The sequence below is a fragment of the Notamacropus eugenii genome, chromosome 3, assembly GCF_028372415.1.
Source record: "Notamacropus eugenii isolate mMacEug1 chromosome 3, mMacEug1.pri_v2, whole genome shotgun sequence".
In the NCBI taxonomy this organism is placed as follows: Eukaryota; Metazoa; Chordata; class Mammalia; order Diprotodontia; family Macropodidae; genus Notamacropus; species Notamacropus eugenii.
The window spans coordinates 389,669,865-389,686,718 of record NC_092874.1 but is presented as its reverse complement, the minus strand read 5'-3'; the positions used below and the strand labels follow the sequence as shown (position 1 = coordinate 389,686,718).

General features: G+C 39.6%; 1 protein-coding gene across 2 annotated transcripts in view; it reads right to left on the bottom strand.

Moving 5' to 3' along the window:
* Nucleotides 1-16,854, bottom strand: part of ADAP1 (ArfGAP with dual PH domains 1) — a 163,986-nt gene that overhangs the window by 88,723 nt on the left and 58,409 nt on the right. For both annotated transcript variants that reach the window (XM_072597780.1, XM_072597779.1), the window contains exon 4: nt 3,972-4,054. In XM_072597780.1, coding sequence (XP_072453881.1) covers nt 3,972-4,054 — 83 coding nt within the window. The remainder of the gene's footprint in view (nt 1-3,971; nt 4,055-16,854) is intronic.

Here is a 16,854-nt window from a genome sequence, read left to right as displayed (position 1 = left end):
AGGCACTTGGCCATCATTTTAATTCATCTTCTTTCTGGCTCCTCCAAATCAAGATCAAGCTCTCTGAAAAGGAGTACACTTGCTGGAGCAGTCTGATACGATTTGAGGGTCAGACAATTAGCCATATCTGGCAGCTCTTGGGGCAGTGAATGGGCAGACAGACCTTGAATATGCAACAGTCTCTTTTGCATGTAGGACAATGAGGTGGTACAATAGATAAAGCACTAGGACTGGAGTCAAATTCAGCCTCAGACACTTCCTAGCTGTGTGACCTCGGGCCAGTCACTTCACCCTGTTTTCCTCAGTTTCCTCAGCTGTAAAATGAACTGGAGAAAGAAATGGCAAACCACTCCAGTATCTTTGCCAAGAAAATCCCAAATGGGATAACAAAGAGTAGGAGAAAAATGACTGAAAAACAAACTTCTGCATGTGGGAACACAGGGAATTTCTAGCCATGCTTGAGTTCCTTCTAAGTTGGCTCAAATCTTCCCACTTCATGTGTACAAGTTGGGGTGAAGTAGGCCAGAGGCCTCTTTGTTCCTCACTGGTCATCAGGGCTGAACTAGGATGTAAGTATGGGTATGATGGGAAGATCATTAAATTATGAGTCAGAGGAGCTAAATTCAAATCTCATTCCTGCTCCTTCCTACCTTGTTTGACTTCAGATATTCTGAAAGTTTATAGACTTCAGTTCCCTAATCTATAAAATGAGGGGGTTGAACTACATGACTGCTAAAATCTGGTTCAGGTCTAAATTCTAAATCACTTGCACCCTGTAGGCCTAAGTTTCCTCACGTGTCAAATGAAAATAGAGAGTAGAAGCCACATCACATATCTGTGTACCACACCAAGTATCCCTAAAGTCACTGAACCTTATTGTAACATCATCCCATCAGCACCACTCTTTTGAAAAGTACTGCTCTTCCAGAATCAGGGAACTTTGTACACAGCAACAACCACAGTGTGTGAGGAATTTTTCTGGTAGACTTAGTCCTTCGCAGCAATGCAAGGACCTAAAAAACTCCCAATGGTCTCTTAGGCAAAATGCCTTCCACATCTTGAGAAAGAACTATGGAATTAGATCGCAGAATGAAGCAGATCATTTTCTTTTGTATTATGTTTAGTTTTGTTTTATGATTTCTCTCATTCATTTTAATTCTTATATGCAACATGACTAAGGTGAAAATGTATTTAATAGGAATGTATGTGTAGAATCTATATAAAATTGTAAGCCATCTCAGGCAAGGAGTGGGGAGGCAGGGGGGAGGTAGGAGGAGGGAAGGGAAAAAAATCTAAGATATATGGAAGTGATTGTAGAACAGTGAAAACAAAAACAAAACAGAACTAAAAAAAAGAATTCGAATAAACTTCCTAGAGCTATAAAAAAAAGTACTGATTTTTATAATCTTATTTTACCTAAAAATTAGGTTTTCTCAGACCATTTAGTTAATTAATAACATTTATTAAGCCCCTACTATGTGGCAGGCACTGAGAGAACAGTATTAGGTAGTATAAAGTGCTGCACAAATATTACAGGTTATTACTAATAACAGTATAAAAATAACGAAGCAGGGCTGATACACACATCTGCTAGGGGAAACCCTAGCTCCAAAAAACATTCACCTAAAGGGCTGTTAGTTAGAGGGAAACTATACCTCTGCAAAGACTTCTGAGCAAAATTTGCTTTTGATTTTGCTTTCATTTTTTACATGTGGGCTTGTGATTCTATTGACAAAGAGAATTCCTAGTGTGGAAACCCCCTTCAAATGCAAATGACAAGTCATCTGTACCTTCTAGTCTTAGAGTTTTCCAAGGGAAATGAGGAGCTAAGTTCCTTTGGGAGAATGTGCTTCTATAGGCAATCAAATCATGAACAAAACATGGTGGCTGTGACCACTGTATCCTACTGGATTGACTTGAATAAACTTCAGGCCAATTAGCATCCTAACCAGGGCTGCTTGTTTTCCATGGGCCATAAGACAAGACTCTTCATGACATCTCTCCCAAAGGGTGTGCAGAGTATCTATTAAACTCTTGTCATCAACTGATTCTCCCTGGGTAGGATCTGCCACTGATGTTCAAGCATATTTCTCTAACACAGAATCTCTTTGAAGATCTTTCTCACACTAAATCATCCTAAGCTGCTCTGGGGAATGAACTTTTCGAAAAGGAAGCTCAACAAAAATTTGTATCAGATAGGTAAGGTCCAAAGGCATTTTGCAAACTTTGTTTAAAAAGGGTTAGGGTGGACGCATCTACCTAAATGCTGTTGAAATGTTTGTGAGCCCAAAGACTCTTAAGGGTTACCTTAAGAGGTTATTGCATCTAAGAATACATTTTGCAATAGCAGAAGCAATCAGTCAAGAAGCATTTATTAAGTACCTCCTGTGTGCCAGGCACTGTGCTAAGAACTGGGGATATAAAAAAAGGCAAAAAAAAAGTCCCTTTGCTCGAGGAGCTCACAGTCTAATGGGGGAGACCAACATACAAAAAAATTGTTTTCTCTGCTATTAATCTGTAGAAATAAGGATGGCTGGGAAAGGCTCATCTAACAAAGTTTGTGTCATGGCCAATAAGAGGCTGAAAGTAATCCTGATCCTGATCTTATAGGGAAGGACCTTCTGATATAAGTGCCAGAACCTGCACCTCAGTTTCCTCCTCCTCATACTAAATGACTTAGCAAATCCTCTGAGCTCTAGATCTATGATCCCAGAATTTTCCTTGGCCTAAAGGGACCTTGGACATCCTCTCCTCCAATTCACTCATCTTATAGCAGGAGAAACTAAAGTCCACAGTTTGGAATAATGTCCAGGGGGGACACATCCAGGATTAGAAGTCAGATCTCCTGAGATACAATCCATTTCTCTAGCCATGAAGTCAGTTGCCATGATGCCTGTGTACATCTTGCTCATGAGCCACAGATACAAAGCCAGGATCAAAACAACCAGGATCAACCCATGAAAGAGTGATACGGCATCAGGAAGTTTCATAATACATTGGAAAGAGCCCACCCTCTAGAGTTAGACGTAGTAGTAGTTAGTAGTAGTAATAGCAGCAGCAACAGTGGTAGTAATAATAGTTGTGGTTGTTGAGTCACGTCCAACTTTTTGTGACCCCCATGGACTATCATATGCTAGGGCCTTCTATCCTCCACTATCTCTCAAAGTCTGCCCAAGTTCATGTTCATTGTTTCCATGACACTATCTATGCTGCCCTCTTTTGCCATCAGTCTTTCCCAATATCAGCGTCAGAAGACCAGGGTTCAAATCCCACTTCTGAGGTTTACCATCTAAGTGACTGTGTGACCTTGGATAAATCACTTAACCTCCCTAGGCCTCAGTTTCCTAATCCATAAAGTAAGAGTATCAGACTAGATGGCCTTTGAGCATCCTCCACACTCTAGATATATGACCCCAGAATATCCCTTGGCTTAAACAGCCACCCCTGTACCTGCAAGGGCAAATATCTAACAGGTGTCGAGGTGAGGTTTAGGGGAGGCCAAGCAAATGAAGAACTCTGATCATCCTAAGGGTTGGGGAATCTCTCCTGGTCTTTCATAAAAAACGAAATGAGATTGGTTCCAGACAATCAGAAGAGAAAGGGTAGAAGCCAGGAAACTACTGCTCTGTCAGTTACCAAAATGTGCCAACAGGTAATCCAGAAGTGAGGCTCCAAGAGCCAGTTAGGAGCTCTGAACACAGGCAGCAATCCAGACTTCTCAATCAGAAAGCAAAAGGCAGCCAGATGACGCCCATGTCAAACCAATTAGTGATTTAATAATGCACAGTAATAAAAAGAGACATCCTTTTTAAAGGGAGAACACAGCAGAGAGGGATACTGGAATACAAAACCACATAGTGACATTTTTTCCCCTTATCTAACCCACTGCAGCAAGGTGAGGGGAGCCCCTGGGCAGCAGAAGATCCTGCCAGCAAAAGAGATTATTTCCCATTGAGAACTCCATTCCTTACCTGCAGAATAGGGCTCTTGCTTCTCCGCATAAATGAATTCCTTCCTTTCATACTTGGCTCGGATCCACTGTTCTCGGAGGAGTCTGCAAGACAGAGAGAGAAGAGGCAAGGTCTCAGTGCTGAACAGAAAGTTGTGATCATTAATTCAACAAGGAAGATGGTAGCTGAGAGAACAAGTTCTTGGAAAATGAATTTGCAGGTCAGTGGCTCTCAGGAAGGCCTATGACCTCAAAAGACTTGGAGATACTGCCTTTTAAGTACCAACAAAACCATTGCTGTAAAATCATATGGAAAAAAAGAAGCCTTAATCAAAATTTATTTTAACAACCTCATCAACTCCCAGAGTACACTCAACAAAGGAGTAAGTTATTTTCTTCACAAACTGCCCATGGTGGTATTTAAAACTTCCCAACATCAATATTTTTTTATTCTAAACAATCAGGCTCAAAATGACGCAGCCTTCATCTCTGAATAGAAAAGAATGGAATTATTAAGCAGAGGGGAATGGATTCTAAGAAAGGTGAGAGGGTCCCTAACAGGACCACGTCAGCAACTGAAATAAAAGGTAGAAACTGGGCAAGCCCAGGATTTTGCATGTTAATGAATTTTTGCCCTTTTATTCAAGATTTATGAACAGCTTTCTCACTTGAATGTCCAAAGTGGTAATTTTTAAGACACTGATGTATGGAGATGAGGTGCTTATGATCTTTGAAGGTCTAGTAGAGGACAGCAAGTGTTAGATTGGCCCCCAAGTCTTTTCTGCCCATGCCAACCGACACTATACATACTCCAGTGGATCTGTGAGCTCTTCCACGGTGACATGACATCTCTGCCTTTTTTTCCTTACCTGTATCTTCCCATAAATCTTCCCACAAAATATAGGAATATTGGGTCATGGAACTAAAGCTAGAAAGAACCTCAAAGGTATCCAAACCCATCAATTTACTTACAGATGAGGAAACTGAGGTCCAGGGAAGTTTAATCACTTGCCCTTGGCCACAGAACTAGTAAATGCCAGAGGTGGAATTTGAATCCAGGTCTTTCTTGACTCCAGGTTAGTTACTTGTATTATTAATTTATTTTTACTTAATTTGAAGATCTTTCCCATCCATTGATAGGCCCATGTGACCTACTTAAAACACATGGAAGCCTAAGTCACATGTAGTAGGAGGAACTTACTGAAGGGGTGGAACAGGAAGGGTGGAGCAGAGCTGGGAGGAAGTGAGTGAGAGCAATTAGGGTGGAGGGAGAGAGAGGACAAAGGCAAGTAGATATCTAGGATTGTGAGTGTTTATGGGAAGGATCCAGCAGGGCAGGGAAGGCTTGGGAATGGAGATGTCCCCTGGAGAGATAACGTGTATTAGCTTCTTTGTTGCTGTGATGGATTTGGCTTTCTGGCGTTAGAATAAATGTTTTTCTATATTTTGACATTCAGAACTATGCTGGCATATTCATAGTTGCTGCCAATGCTGTGAATATTGCCTTGGCGATACATTTGGAATCACAAAGAGGATCACAGGGTATAAAATCTCTATTTGGAAGCAAAAAGTCTTTAGAGGAAGAAACAGAATGGAAGGATTTACCTTATAACTCACCAGCAAGGGAATAGGCTAAAAGCACTGGATCCTGTAAAAACTGGAAACTGAGATTATGAAATAGAGAACCTAGAGATTTAAAAAGATATTTGCAAGGAATACCAATAAAACCAGGAAAAGAACTGGCAGGAGTGTATAGAAGAGGATGGGTTTTATTAACAGGTTAGCATATTATATGTAAAAGCAGAGATGAGCTGCTGAAGGAAAAAATTCAGATGGAAAAAGAGTTAGTTAGTTTGCATGAGAATTCTCAGCATTTTGGCTCTCCTTTAAAAGAGCAAGTTGGAGAGTCTCAAGTAGTTGAAAAAAAACTGTTCATTTAGCTCAAAAGAAGAAGCAAATATGACATAACAGGCAGATGATAAATGTTGGAGAAGATGTGGGAGAGTTGGAACACTAATTCATTGTTGGTGGAACTGTGAGCTGATCCAACCATTCTGGAGAGCGATTTGGAACTATGCCCAAAGGGCTACAAAAATGTGCATACCCTTTGACCCAAAATTATTGCTTCTAGGACTATATCCCAAAGAGATCATAAAAATAGGAAAGGGTCCCACATATACAAAAATACTTATAGCAGTTCTCTTTGTGGTGTCCAAGAACTAGAAATCAAGGGGATGCCTATCAATTGGGGAATGGCTGAACAAGTTGTGGTATATGAATGTAATGGAATACTATTGTGCTATAAGAAATGATGAACAGGAAGACTTCAGAGAGACCTGGAAAGACTTCTATGAACTGATGCTGGGTAAAAGGAGCAGAACCAGGAGGAGAACTTTGTACACAGCAACAGCCACAGTGTGAGAGGAATTTTCCTGATTGACTTAGTCCTTCACTGCAATGCAAGGACTTAAAAAATTTCCAATGGACTATTGAGACAAAATGTCTTCTACATCCAGAGAAAGAACTATGGAATCTGATCACAGAATGAAGCAGACCATTTACTTTTATATTATGTTTTGTTTTGTTTTATGATTTCTCCCATTCATTTTAATTCTTCCATGCAACATGTCTAAGGTGAAAATGTATTTAATAGGAATGTATGTGTAGAACCTATATAAGTCAGGGAGGGAGTGAGGAGGGAGGGGTGAAGGAGGGAGAGTGAAGGGAAAAAAATCTAAGATATATGGAAGTGATTGGAGAATACTGAAAACAAAATAAATTAGTAAAAAAAAAAAAAAAAAGAAGAAGAAGAAGCAAAAAGCTGACCAAAAAAGTGTGCTTACAGCTGTTGTACAGGCCTAGCCTAGTTGTCACAGTGACTGCCAGGAGAGTGTATGGGAGGAAAATATGACAAAGTCAAAGGAGGAAAATGAAACAGTGTTAGAGGAGGAGGTTTCTCAGGCAGAAGCACGCCTAATACTAAGACAAAAGCAAGAGAATCAGGGGGGCAACACAGTGTTTAGGGAGATCATTGAGCATTTTACTCATCAGGAGGTCGCAGGTATTTTGAGTAGGTTCACCCAAAGGATGGGAGAATCATTAATATCCTGGATGGTGAGAATTAGTGATGAAGGGGCCAGAAGAGTATCAACAGATAGTATGGATTGCTTGAAATTCATAGGTATTAGACAAAATCCTTTTATACAGCAAGCTTTTAAAGATTACCATATGCAAAGAGGTAACAATACTACCCATCTGTTAGCTTCAGCAGCAGATGGATGTAATAGGCAATATGCTACTGACTCAGTGTAGCCTAGTGGAGAAATTCCCTGGTATTCACTTAAGAACTGTATGAGAAATTTAAAGAAGGAGGTAATGAAGACTACCATAATGATTGGAAATGCAGATGTGTACTGTGATACCCCCTTAGCAGTTTCCCATAGAACTATCATAGTGAAGATGGCACCTCCTGCTTATAAGCATCTAATTCTGACTCCACTAATTGCGGAGATAAGGCACCCTCTTTCGGCAGTGCTGGACAAGATTTTGCAGTTAAGTGACTTAGGGGACTGGGGAAAAGATAAATTTCCTTGAGAGAGAAGAGTAAATAGACAGCGGATTCAAAGTCAGAATAGATTGACAAAAGAATTGTTTGCTACTTTGCTGAGAGCTGGTGTAGATTTTGGAAGAATAGATAGTATTCCAACTAATGAACTATAGTTGTATAAATGCACTGAGAAAAGGGGCTTGATACTAGATGGAGTAGAGAAGTAAGAACTGCCCCTACAGATCTTCCTGAACTCTTGTATCCAAGTTTGTCACACCTTCAGGAAGAATAGGAAATTGGCCAAGCTCCAGATCAGATTAAAGAAATACATAGACGGGATTACAGACCTCATATGAATTTGACCATATATTGGAAAAATGGATCAAATACTGTAACTAGGGCATTAATACATACTGGGTCAAAGGCCTCCCTTATATATGGAAACCCTGATAAGTTTAAACATGGAACTTCTATTTCCATCAGAGGACTGAGAGGGGCTAAAATATCAGTCAGATAAATTAAACTAATGATGAAAATTGGATAATTATCTAAGAAAGAATATGCCATGATAATTGCACCCATTCCTGAATACATCATTGGAATAGATATAATGAGAGGTATGACTCTAAATTTACCTGAGGAGAGATAGCAATTTGCAGTAAGGAAGACAGGAATTAATACAGTTTTAGTGGGAAAAAATAAAAATGGACCCAATCACTTTACCTGAACCTTCTGAAGTAATTACTTTAAAGCAGTATTGTGTGCCAGGTGGGCAAGATGAAATTACCAATACTATAAAGGAATATGTTGAGGCAGGACTGTTAGTCCCTATAGCCACTTGATGGAATAATTCTGTCTGACCAGTACGAAAGTCAGATGGGACATGGAGGATGACAGTGGATTATAGACAATTAAATAAGGTGACTCCTCCCTTGTATGCTGCTGTTCCAGATACCATTACCTTAAAAAGAAAGGATTCAGAAATACGATGGGACTTGGTACGCAGTTATTGATTTAGTCAATGCTTTCTAAACAATGGGATCACTTTGCTTTCCCTTGGCAGGGCCGACAATATACTTTTACATGCTTGCCACACAGATATCTGCATAGCTGTACTATTTGTCATAGGATTGTGGCTGAATATTTGGATGAATTAAAGCTACCTGGCATACAGCCTACCCACTACATGGATGATATTATGATCCAGAGAAAAAATGTAAAAGAAGTGAAGAAGACTTTGACACTTTTAATTGAGCATATGAAAAACAAAGGGTGGGAAATTAACCCTGCAAAGATTCAAGGGACAGCTTAAACCGTAAAATTTTGGGGTATAAAATGGAATAAGGGGCTGTAAGAGATTCTCCCACAAGCCTGACAAAAGATTCAGGATTTTCCTGTCTCCACCAATAAGAAAGAGACCCAAAAGTTTTTAGCATTATTTGGATCCTGGAGGCACCACATTCCACATCTGGGACAGAATTTGAAATTTATATATTAAATATATTATATATATTTATATGTAATTTATATTTATATAAATGTTATATTATATATAATATAATTATATAATATATCATATTTATATATAATTTATATATTAAATATATATTAATATTTATATAAATTTATACTTTATATAAAGTTACTGGGAAAAAAATATGAATGTGACTGGGGACTTGAGTGGAGAAAAGCTTTCAAAGAAGCAAAGGCCTCTATACAATTGACCCTAGATTTATGGTCTATGCAAAGGGGCCTGGTGGAGTTACACATCATTGCACAGGATAAATATGTAAACTGGAGTTTATGGAAAAAACAATAACGCTGAAATATACCCTTAGGATATTGGTCTAGGAAACTCCCATCATCTGGAGTTCAATATACTCCTTTTGAAAAGCAGCTGTTAGCTGTATATTGGGATTTGATAGAGACTGAACAAGTGACTTTGGGCAATGAGGTAATATTAAGGCCTGATTGTGACCTGGATAATGAGTACCCCAGCTTCTCACAGAATTGGACATGCTCAAGAGGCTAGCTTAATTAAATGGAAATGGTATATTCAAAATAGCTCTAAAACAGGCAAAAGTGGAGTTTCTGTTTTACCTGAATCTGTAGCAAACACAGACACTGAAGGAAACGATATACCCCTTGAACCAAAGCAAGAGTTGATATAGTCTTTGGTAAAATGGAATGAGAGACATGATGAATTAACTGAAGAACAAAAGAAACTTGCATGTTTTACTGACGGGATAGCAAAATATTTGGGATGCAAAAGATACTGGAAAGCAGTAGCCTATAACCCATGTACTAGGTGGACTTTGGAAAATGCTGGGATAGGTGGAAGTAGTCAATATGCTGAACTTACAGCAGTACTTCAAGCTATCAAAATAGAAAAAGGACAGTGTCATATATTCACTGATTCACAGACAGTAGCTAATAGGTTAGCTACATGAATGCCCATGTGGAAAAATCAAAATTGGGAAATTCATGACAAACAAGTCTGGAGCAAAGAATTATGGGAAGATACATGGACATGTCTTTGGTCACCAATTTGTCAGTATTTCATGTAGATGCTCATGTGGCCCTCACCATGCCAGAACATGAATACAATGCGCATGCGGATCAATTAGCAAAGATTGCTACTCAACATATTGTCTCTATTCTGACACCAACTGATGATTCAGTACTAGCAAAATGTGTCCATCCAATGACCAGCCATTTAGAGGTCCAGGCCACATATCAGTGGGCACAAGATCAAGGTATTAGTGTCTCTCATTCATTGCTAAAACAAGTAGCAGAGTTGTGTTATATATGTTAGTTTGAAAAGGAACGAACTCTTCCTAGTGTAGTAGTTGGAGAGATGACAAGGGGAAAAGTTCCAGCCCAAATTTGGCAGATAGATTATACTGGACCCCTATCCCAAGATAAAGGATACAAATATATATGTACTTGTGTTGATGCCTATTCAGGTGTACTAGTGACTTGTCCTTATAAGAATGTGATCCAGAAAAACACCCTGTAAACCTCCAGATATCGTAAGTCTGTATTATGGAACAACAGTGAAGATTCAAAGTGACAACGGGTCACATATCAAAGGTAATGAAATGAAGAGATATTGTGTATTAAATAGTATAGAATGGATATAACATATTCCATATTATCCACAAGCATCTGGGCTGATTGAAAGAATGAATGGATAATTGAAAGAACAGAAGGAAGTTAAGTTCTAATAATTCTTATCAACATTGGAAAGATAATTTGTTCAATGTTTTATGTAATTTGAATAATAGACCATTGGGAGGAAGTACATCTCTAGCCAGAATGATAACCCCAAACCTGCAAATCAGAAAACAATAAACACGAGGATAGAAGTCCCAGCACTGTATCCAGGGACAACTGGCTCAGCAGGATATGATTTACATTGTTTAGAGGACTTGTTGGATAGAAAAGAAATAAGAAAAATCTCTACTGAAATATGTATGAGAATCCCTAAAAATCATTTTGGATGGATATTACCTAAATCAGGATTAGCAGCTCAAGGAATATATGTATTGGCTGGAGTGATGGATTCTAATCATCAAGGAGAAATTATTGTGACATTCCAAAATTTAGGTGAAGAATCCATATAATTTTATAAAAATGATCAAATAATTATTCCTTGTGAAACAATACCCCTTGTGAAAACTGACCCTCCTTCTGAAATAACTAGCAGAGGAACTGAAGGGATGGGTTCTACTGATAGAATAAAACTGGGAGCTAAAGTATGGGTAAAACGGAAGCCAGATGATGTTCCAAAGGCTGTAGAAATTATAGCACATGGGAATGATAATACCATAACTGTTGTTTATTCAGGAAAAGGTGATTACCAAATTGTACCCTTAACTCATATATTCTACCAAGAATGAGGCTATGATAGTGAGTTCATGGACTCCAGAAGCATGGATGACCCTACATCTACCCTGCTTCTGATTATTGTCTCCTTGTTTCTTTTTGGCTTTTTATCTGTTAAACTTGTTTGCTAGATTTGTTTCCTGCAGGCTTGTTACCCTCCACCTGCAGATGCCTGATCACTTAAGCCAGATGTCATCCCCTGTCCATGACTGTGATGTGTCACCCCTAGACCTGGCACTGACCAAGCTCCAGTTGCCACCTAAAGAACTGACCTCTTAAATGGGACCTCTTGGGGCAGGTACAACGCTACATTCAATTTCAGCAGGAAGTAGTTATGGAAGAAGAGACTTTCACCCCTTACCCCAAGATTTTGGGCCCCATTCATTTGAGGGGGGAATGATGGGGTATTTGTGCTCAAGCCCCACCTAAGATATTTTTTTACATGCTCATTTTGTGTGATCCCTGTTATACTGTTGTAAAGTTCTGTTGACACCAGTTGCTCCATTGACCAATGTAATAGATAAGAAAGATCTTGGGGGCAAATGTATTGTTAATATATTTTTGCTTAATTTGAAGATCTTTCCCATCTATTCATAGGCCCATGTGACCTGCTCAAATCACATGGGAGTCTAAGTCACATGTGGTAGGAGGAGCTTGGTGAAAAGGTGAAATAGGAAGGGTAGAGCAGAATTGGGAGGAAGTGAGTGAGAGCAGTTAGGGAAGAGAGAGAGAGAGAATGGAGGCAAGCAGATAACTAGGATTGTGAGTGTTTGTTTGTGGGAAGGCCCCAGCAGTGGGGGAAGGCTTGGGAATGGAGGTGTCCCCTGGAGTGATAATGTGTATTAGCTTCTTTGTTGCTGTGATGGATTTGGTTTTCTGGTGTTGGGATTTGGCTTTCTGGTGTTGGAATAAATGTTTTTCTTCTGCCTTCTATATGGAGAGTCTACTATATTTTGCAATTCAGAATTATGCTAGCATATTCATAGTTGTCCTTGGTGTTTGTTGCCTTGGCAATACAGTATTCTTCCTCATATCAACATGGAGGATTATTCTAAGTCAGTTCACTGGGTATTTATTTTTTTAAGCACCTGAACTGTTTACCCATCATAATTACTTGGCATCTGGGCAGAGCTCAGACATTAGCCCACTCCACTTGTTGTCACTGAGGAATGTGGTTCCTTCCCTCATTCTGATTACATGGTGAGTCATCTTAAGTTAGTGTGGGAGGAAATGAGCTTTCACCAAGTGGTTCCCTGAGCATGCACCAGGTCTGGGGATGGGCACAAAACCTGTGCTCATTCCTGACTGTTGCTAAAGCTGCTGGAGAAAAAGTTCTCTCCAGGACTGGCTAATATGAGGAGGGAATCCAAAGACCTCAATGTACTTTTCCCGCTTGGATAATGGAAGGAATTCCCAGTGGATTTCAGGCTTTTCTTCCTGCCAACTTTAACAGTAGGTAGATTACCTGATGCCACGTACAACATCCTTTAGGACATATTAAGAGGGATGTTCAGAAACTTTGGGCAAAGGCCAAAGAAGCAAAGACAGAAATGATTAATGGTATGCGAGGCAAGATTTATGAAGGAAAGTAAAATAACCTATGTGCTTTTGATCCAGAGAGGATAAGACATATAAAAGGTAGATGTATAAAGGGAATGTATGAGATATATAAGGTAGATGTATGAAGGCAGTGTACGAGAAGAATGATGACTCAGTTTCTCTTATCTGTTGAAAGAAGGGGTGCAGTTAGATCAAGTGTGCCCAAAGTGGGGGCATACATGTACCCCTAGGTGAATGAGAAACTGTTCAAAAGGGTAAAGAAATATTTGCTTATGTTCCATGGTTCATATATATAATCCTGAATGGGACCATGGAGTCAATCAGGTCTAACTCCTTCATTTTACAGATAAAGAAACTGAGGAAGAAAGAGGTTAAGTGACTTGCTTAGGGTCACACAGCTTGTTAGTATCTGAGACTATATTGACTGCAAGTGTTGTGTTCTATTCAATAAAAAGTAAATAGCTATATTGTTTTATTGAAATTAATCTCCTTATTTTGTTTTTATGCACATATTCATGGCAAATTTTGTAATTTTTTCCTTTCATACTGAAGAAGGGTTATGGAAAGGTTTGCTGAAAGTCAGGAGATACAGGCACCAAAAATGATTGGGAAACCCTGGATTAGATGATTTCTAAGACCGTTTCCAAGTCTGACTTTCTAAGATTCTAAGTAGTTCTTCCTGTTCCCAGGGGAATGGAAAAGACTGACTTACCCATTATTCAACTCCTGACTCTCTCCCTTTCAAAGCCTATGTCAAATGTCACTCTTATCAGGAAAATTTCCATGGTCAGTCTAGCTCACAGAGCTTTTTCTTCTTCTTTTTAACCTACTGAATACTTGTGGAATAAAGAATTGGATGAGCTACAACATAAATGCTCTCAGAAGAACTTCCTAGTTCCTAGTTGTAAGGATGATCTCACATAGGGACAGGGTACGAAGAGAAAACCAAAAATAGACTCAACAACCAGCTAGCTCACATGGTTTATGCCATGGATGCCCAGTGTTTTTGGAGTAGCAACATTCTCTTGTTTTGTTATTGTTCAGTTGTTTTCAGTCATGTCCAACTCTTTGTGACCCCATTTGGAGTTTTCTTGGCAAAGATACAGAAGTGGTTTGCCATCTCTTTCTCAAGCTTATTTTACAGATGAGGAAACAGAAATAAAAAGAGTTAAGTGACTTGCCCAGAGTCACACAGCTAGTAAGCGTCTGAGACCAGATTTGAACTCAGGAAGAGAAGTCTTCCTGACTCCAGAACTAACACTCTATCTACTGTGTCACCCAGTTGCTCCACCCTCTTGTTAGTTTGATTTTATAATATCTATACATCCCTCAAGAGCCATATGGTATTTTTTACCATATTAAAGTAAATTAAAATTTAAAATAATTTTGGTGGGTTATATGACACCACCTGAAATAATAAGAAACACCACAGGGAGATGCAAAACCCAGAATCTGGAAACATTCTGTGACTTTCTACTTGCCTGGAGGTAGGCAAGAGCTGGACCAATCGCTACCACCCCATCCAACTCATGGATTCTACAGTTACAAAGAATGCAGAAAGAGCAGGAAGTTATCCTTCCAAAAGTAGCATTCACTGTGCAATCTCTCTATCTCTCTTCCTCCAGAGATAAGGGCAATGTTTTCTCTGATGCTCAGCAAAGGACCTAAGGCTCTGACAAATGTCTTGGGGTTTGGAGGGGGTGGTGAGTGAATGAAGAAGATCTATTATCACAACATTATAGCTTCAGGAAGTCGTCTTGTGGAAAACACTTGAAACAGTTCTCACTTGCAGGGGAGTAAAAAGAAATGTAGATGTAATAGGAAGAACAATGGTTTGGGAGTCAGGAGTCCTGACTCTGTTACTAATTTGCTGTGTGACTTTGGGAAAGCCATTTAATCCATCGGGCCTCAGTTTCCTCATCTGTAAAATGGGGATAATAATGACAACTTACCTATGTATAGCGCTTAAAGGCTTACAGCCACTTTTCTTACAACAAACATGAGGGAGAAAGTATAGGCATTATTCCCATTTTAATGATGATAAAATTGAGTTTCAGGTAAAGTGACTTGTGCTATGATCAACGAGTTAGTTAAAAGCATAGACAGCATTCAAACTCAGGTCTCAAGTTCAAAACTCTTTCCACTGTATCAGACTGCTTGCCCTGTTGTTCTTTCAGGGTTGTTTTGAAGGTCAACTGAGAAATGTGTGTCTTAGGCTGCTGTAGAAGGTAGTCCTGAAGAAGCCTGGTAAAGCCCTCCTGAATCTCCCTTGTGTCTGTGGAATTCCCTTTCTCTTTCATAAGGCATGACCTGTCATGGACCAGGATGCTCCTTTTGCCCTTTCAACAAAATATTCAGAATAGCTGATTCATGACTGGCTCATATGTCTGGACTACACTCTTGTAGTTTTGCATCTTTAGGAGAACAGAGAGAGACAGACAAAAGGGAATATAGAAAGAAATATAAAGAGTGAAGGGTGGCAACTGAGGCTTGGATTCTGTTCTCTAGAGAGGATGCACAGTTCCAGACTGTGCAAAGCAGAGAAACAGTAATGGACAGAGCCACATCCTAGAGAAATGACTCCAGATTTCAGCTTTCACTAGTACTGTGAGTTATAGGGACTGTGCAAGTCCAAGGAAGGAGGCAGATTCTTTAACAACTTCAAATTCATTCCTCTTGAAGAGGGAGATGGGGTGGGGAGGAGGAAGGAAGGCCTAGAGATTTCATAAAGTTCCTTCGAGAAATGGGGCTTAGCAGAGAGGACAGGGAGGTGCCCTGACTGTTTATAGGAATGGCAGCAATCCTTTGTTGGTGCTGTTAATGATAGGTTAAATAAAACCTGTCCTAAATTTTTCTTAACCCAACTACTTGCATGGAACTGAAGACCCTTTTCTCTTTACTTATTGATTGCTAGATTGATTATGGAGACCTAGACATGAGATAAATTCTGATGATCCTTAGGGAAACTCAGAATCTGCACAATGGTTTCTGAAAAGGTCCCCAAAATGAAACTGGTTCCCATAAACTCAGTGTTCCAGTTTCAGGCCATGAGCTACTTGGGTACTTAACTCTCCAATCTGGCTGCAATTTACCTTTCCAGTCTTACTTCAAATTACTTTCCATCACACACACTATATTCTAGCCAAACTGGACTCCCAGCTCTTCCTTGAACTTGTTCCACCACTTCACCTTTTATACACTGACAAGGGTCATCCCCTATGCCTGGAATGCACTCCCTCTTCCTCTCTATTTCCAGAATCCTTCTCTTACTTCAAGGCTCAGCGCCATCTCCTTCCCAGATCTCCCTCACTGAAAGTTCTTAAAGTACTTTGGCTTTCTCTTTCATGCCCTTCACTCTATACCTTGCATTATACTTATCTGAGTTTACATTGCACCTCCCCCCATTAGTAGAAAGCAAGCTTTTTAAAAAATAAGTTTTTGTTGATATCTTACATGTTTTTCATCATCATAGTTTTCTCCTGAATCCCTCCTCCTCCCCAAAAGCCATCCCCATATAAAAAATAGTGTCCTTTTAAGAAGTGCACAATGGATAGAATGGACAGAGCTCAGTGGGTAGAGTCAGGAGGACCTGAGTTCAAAAATCAACCTGAGGAATACTTGCTATATGATACTGGACTAGTCACTTAACCCTGCTTGCCTCAGTTTCCTCATCTGTAAAATGAGCTGGAGAAGGAAATGTCAAGTTAGGCAGGCAGCTAGGTGGTGCAGTAGACAGAATACTGGGCGAAAGTCAGAAAGACTCTTCTTGCTGAGTCCAAATCCAGCCTCAGACACTTACTAGCTGTGGGACCCTGGGCAAGTCACTTCACCCTGTTCGCCTCAGTTTCCTCATCTGTAAAATGAGCTAAAGAAGGAAAGTGCAAACCACTCTAGTATCTCTGCCAAGAAA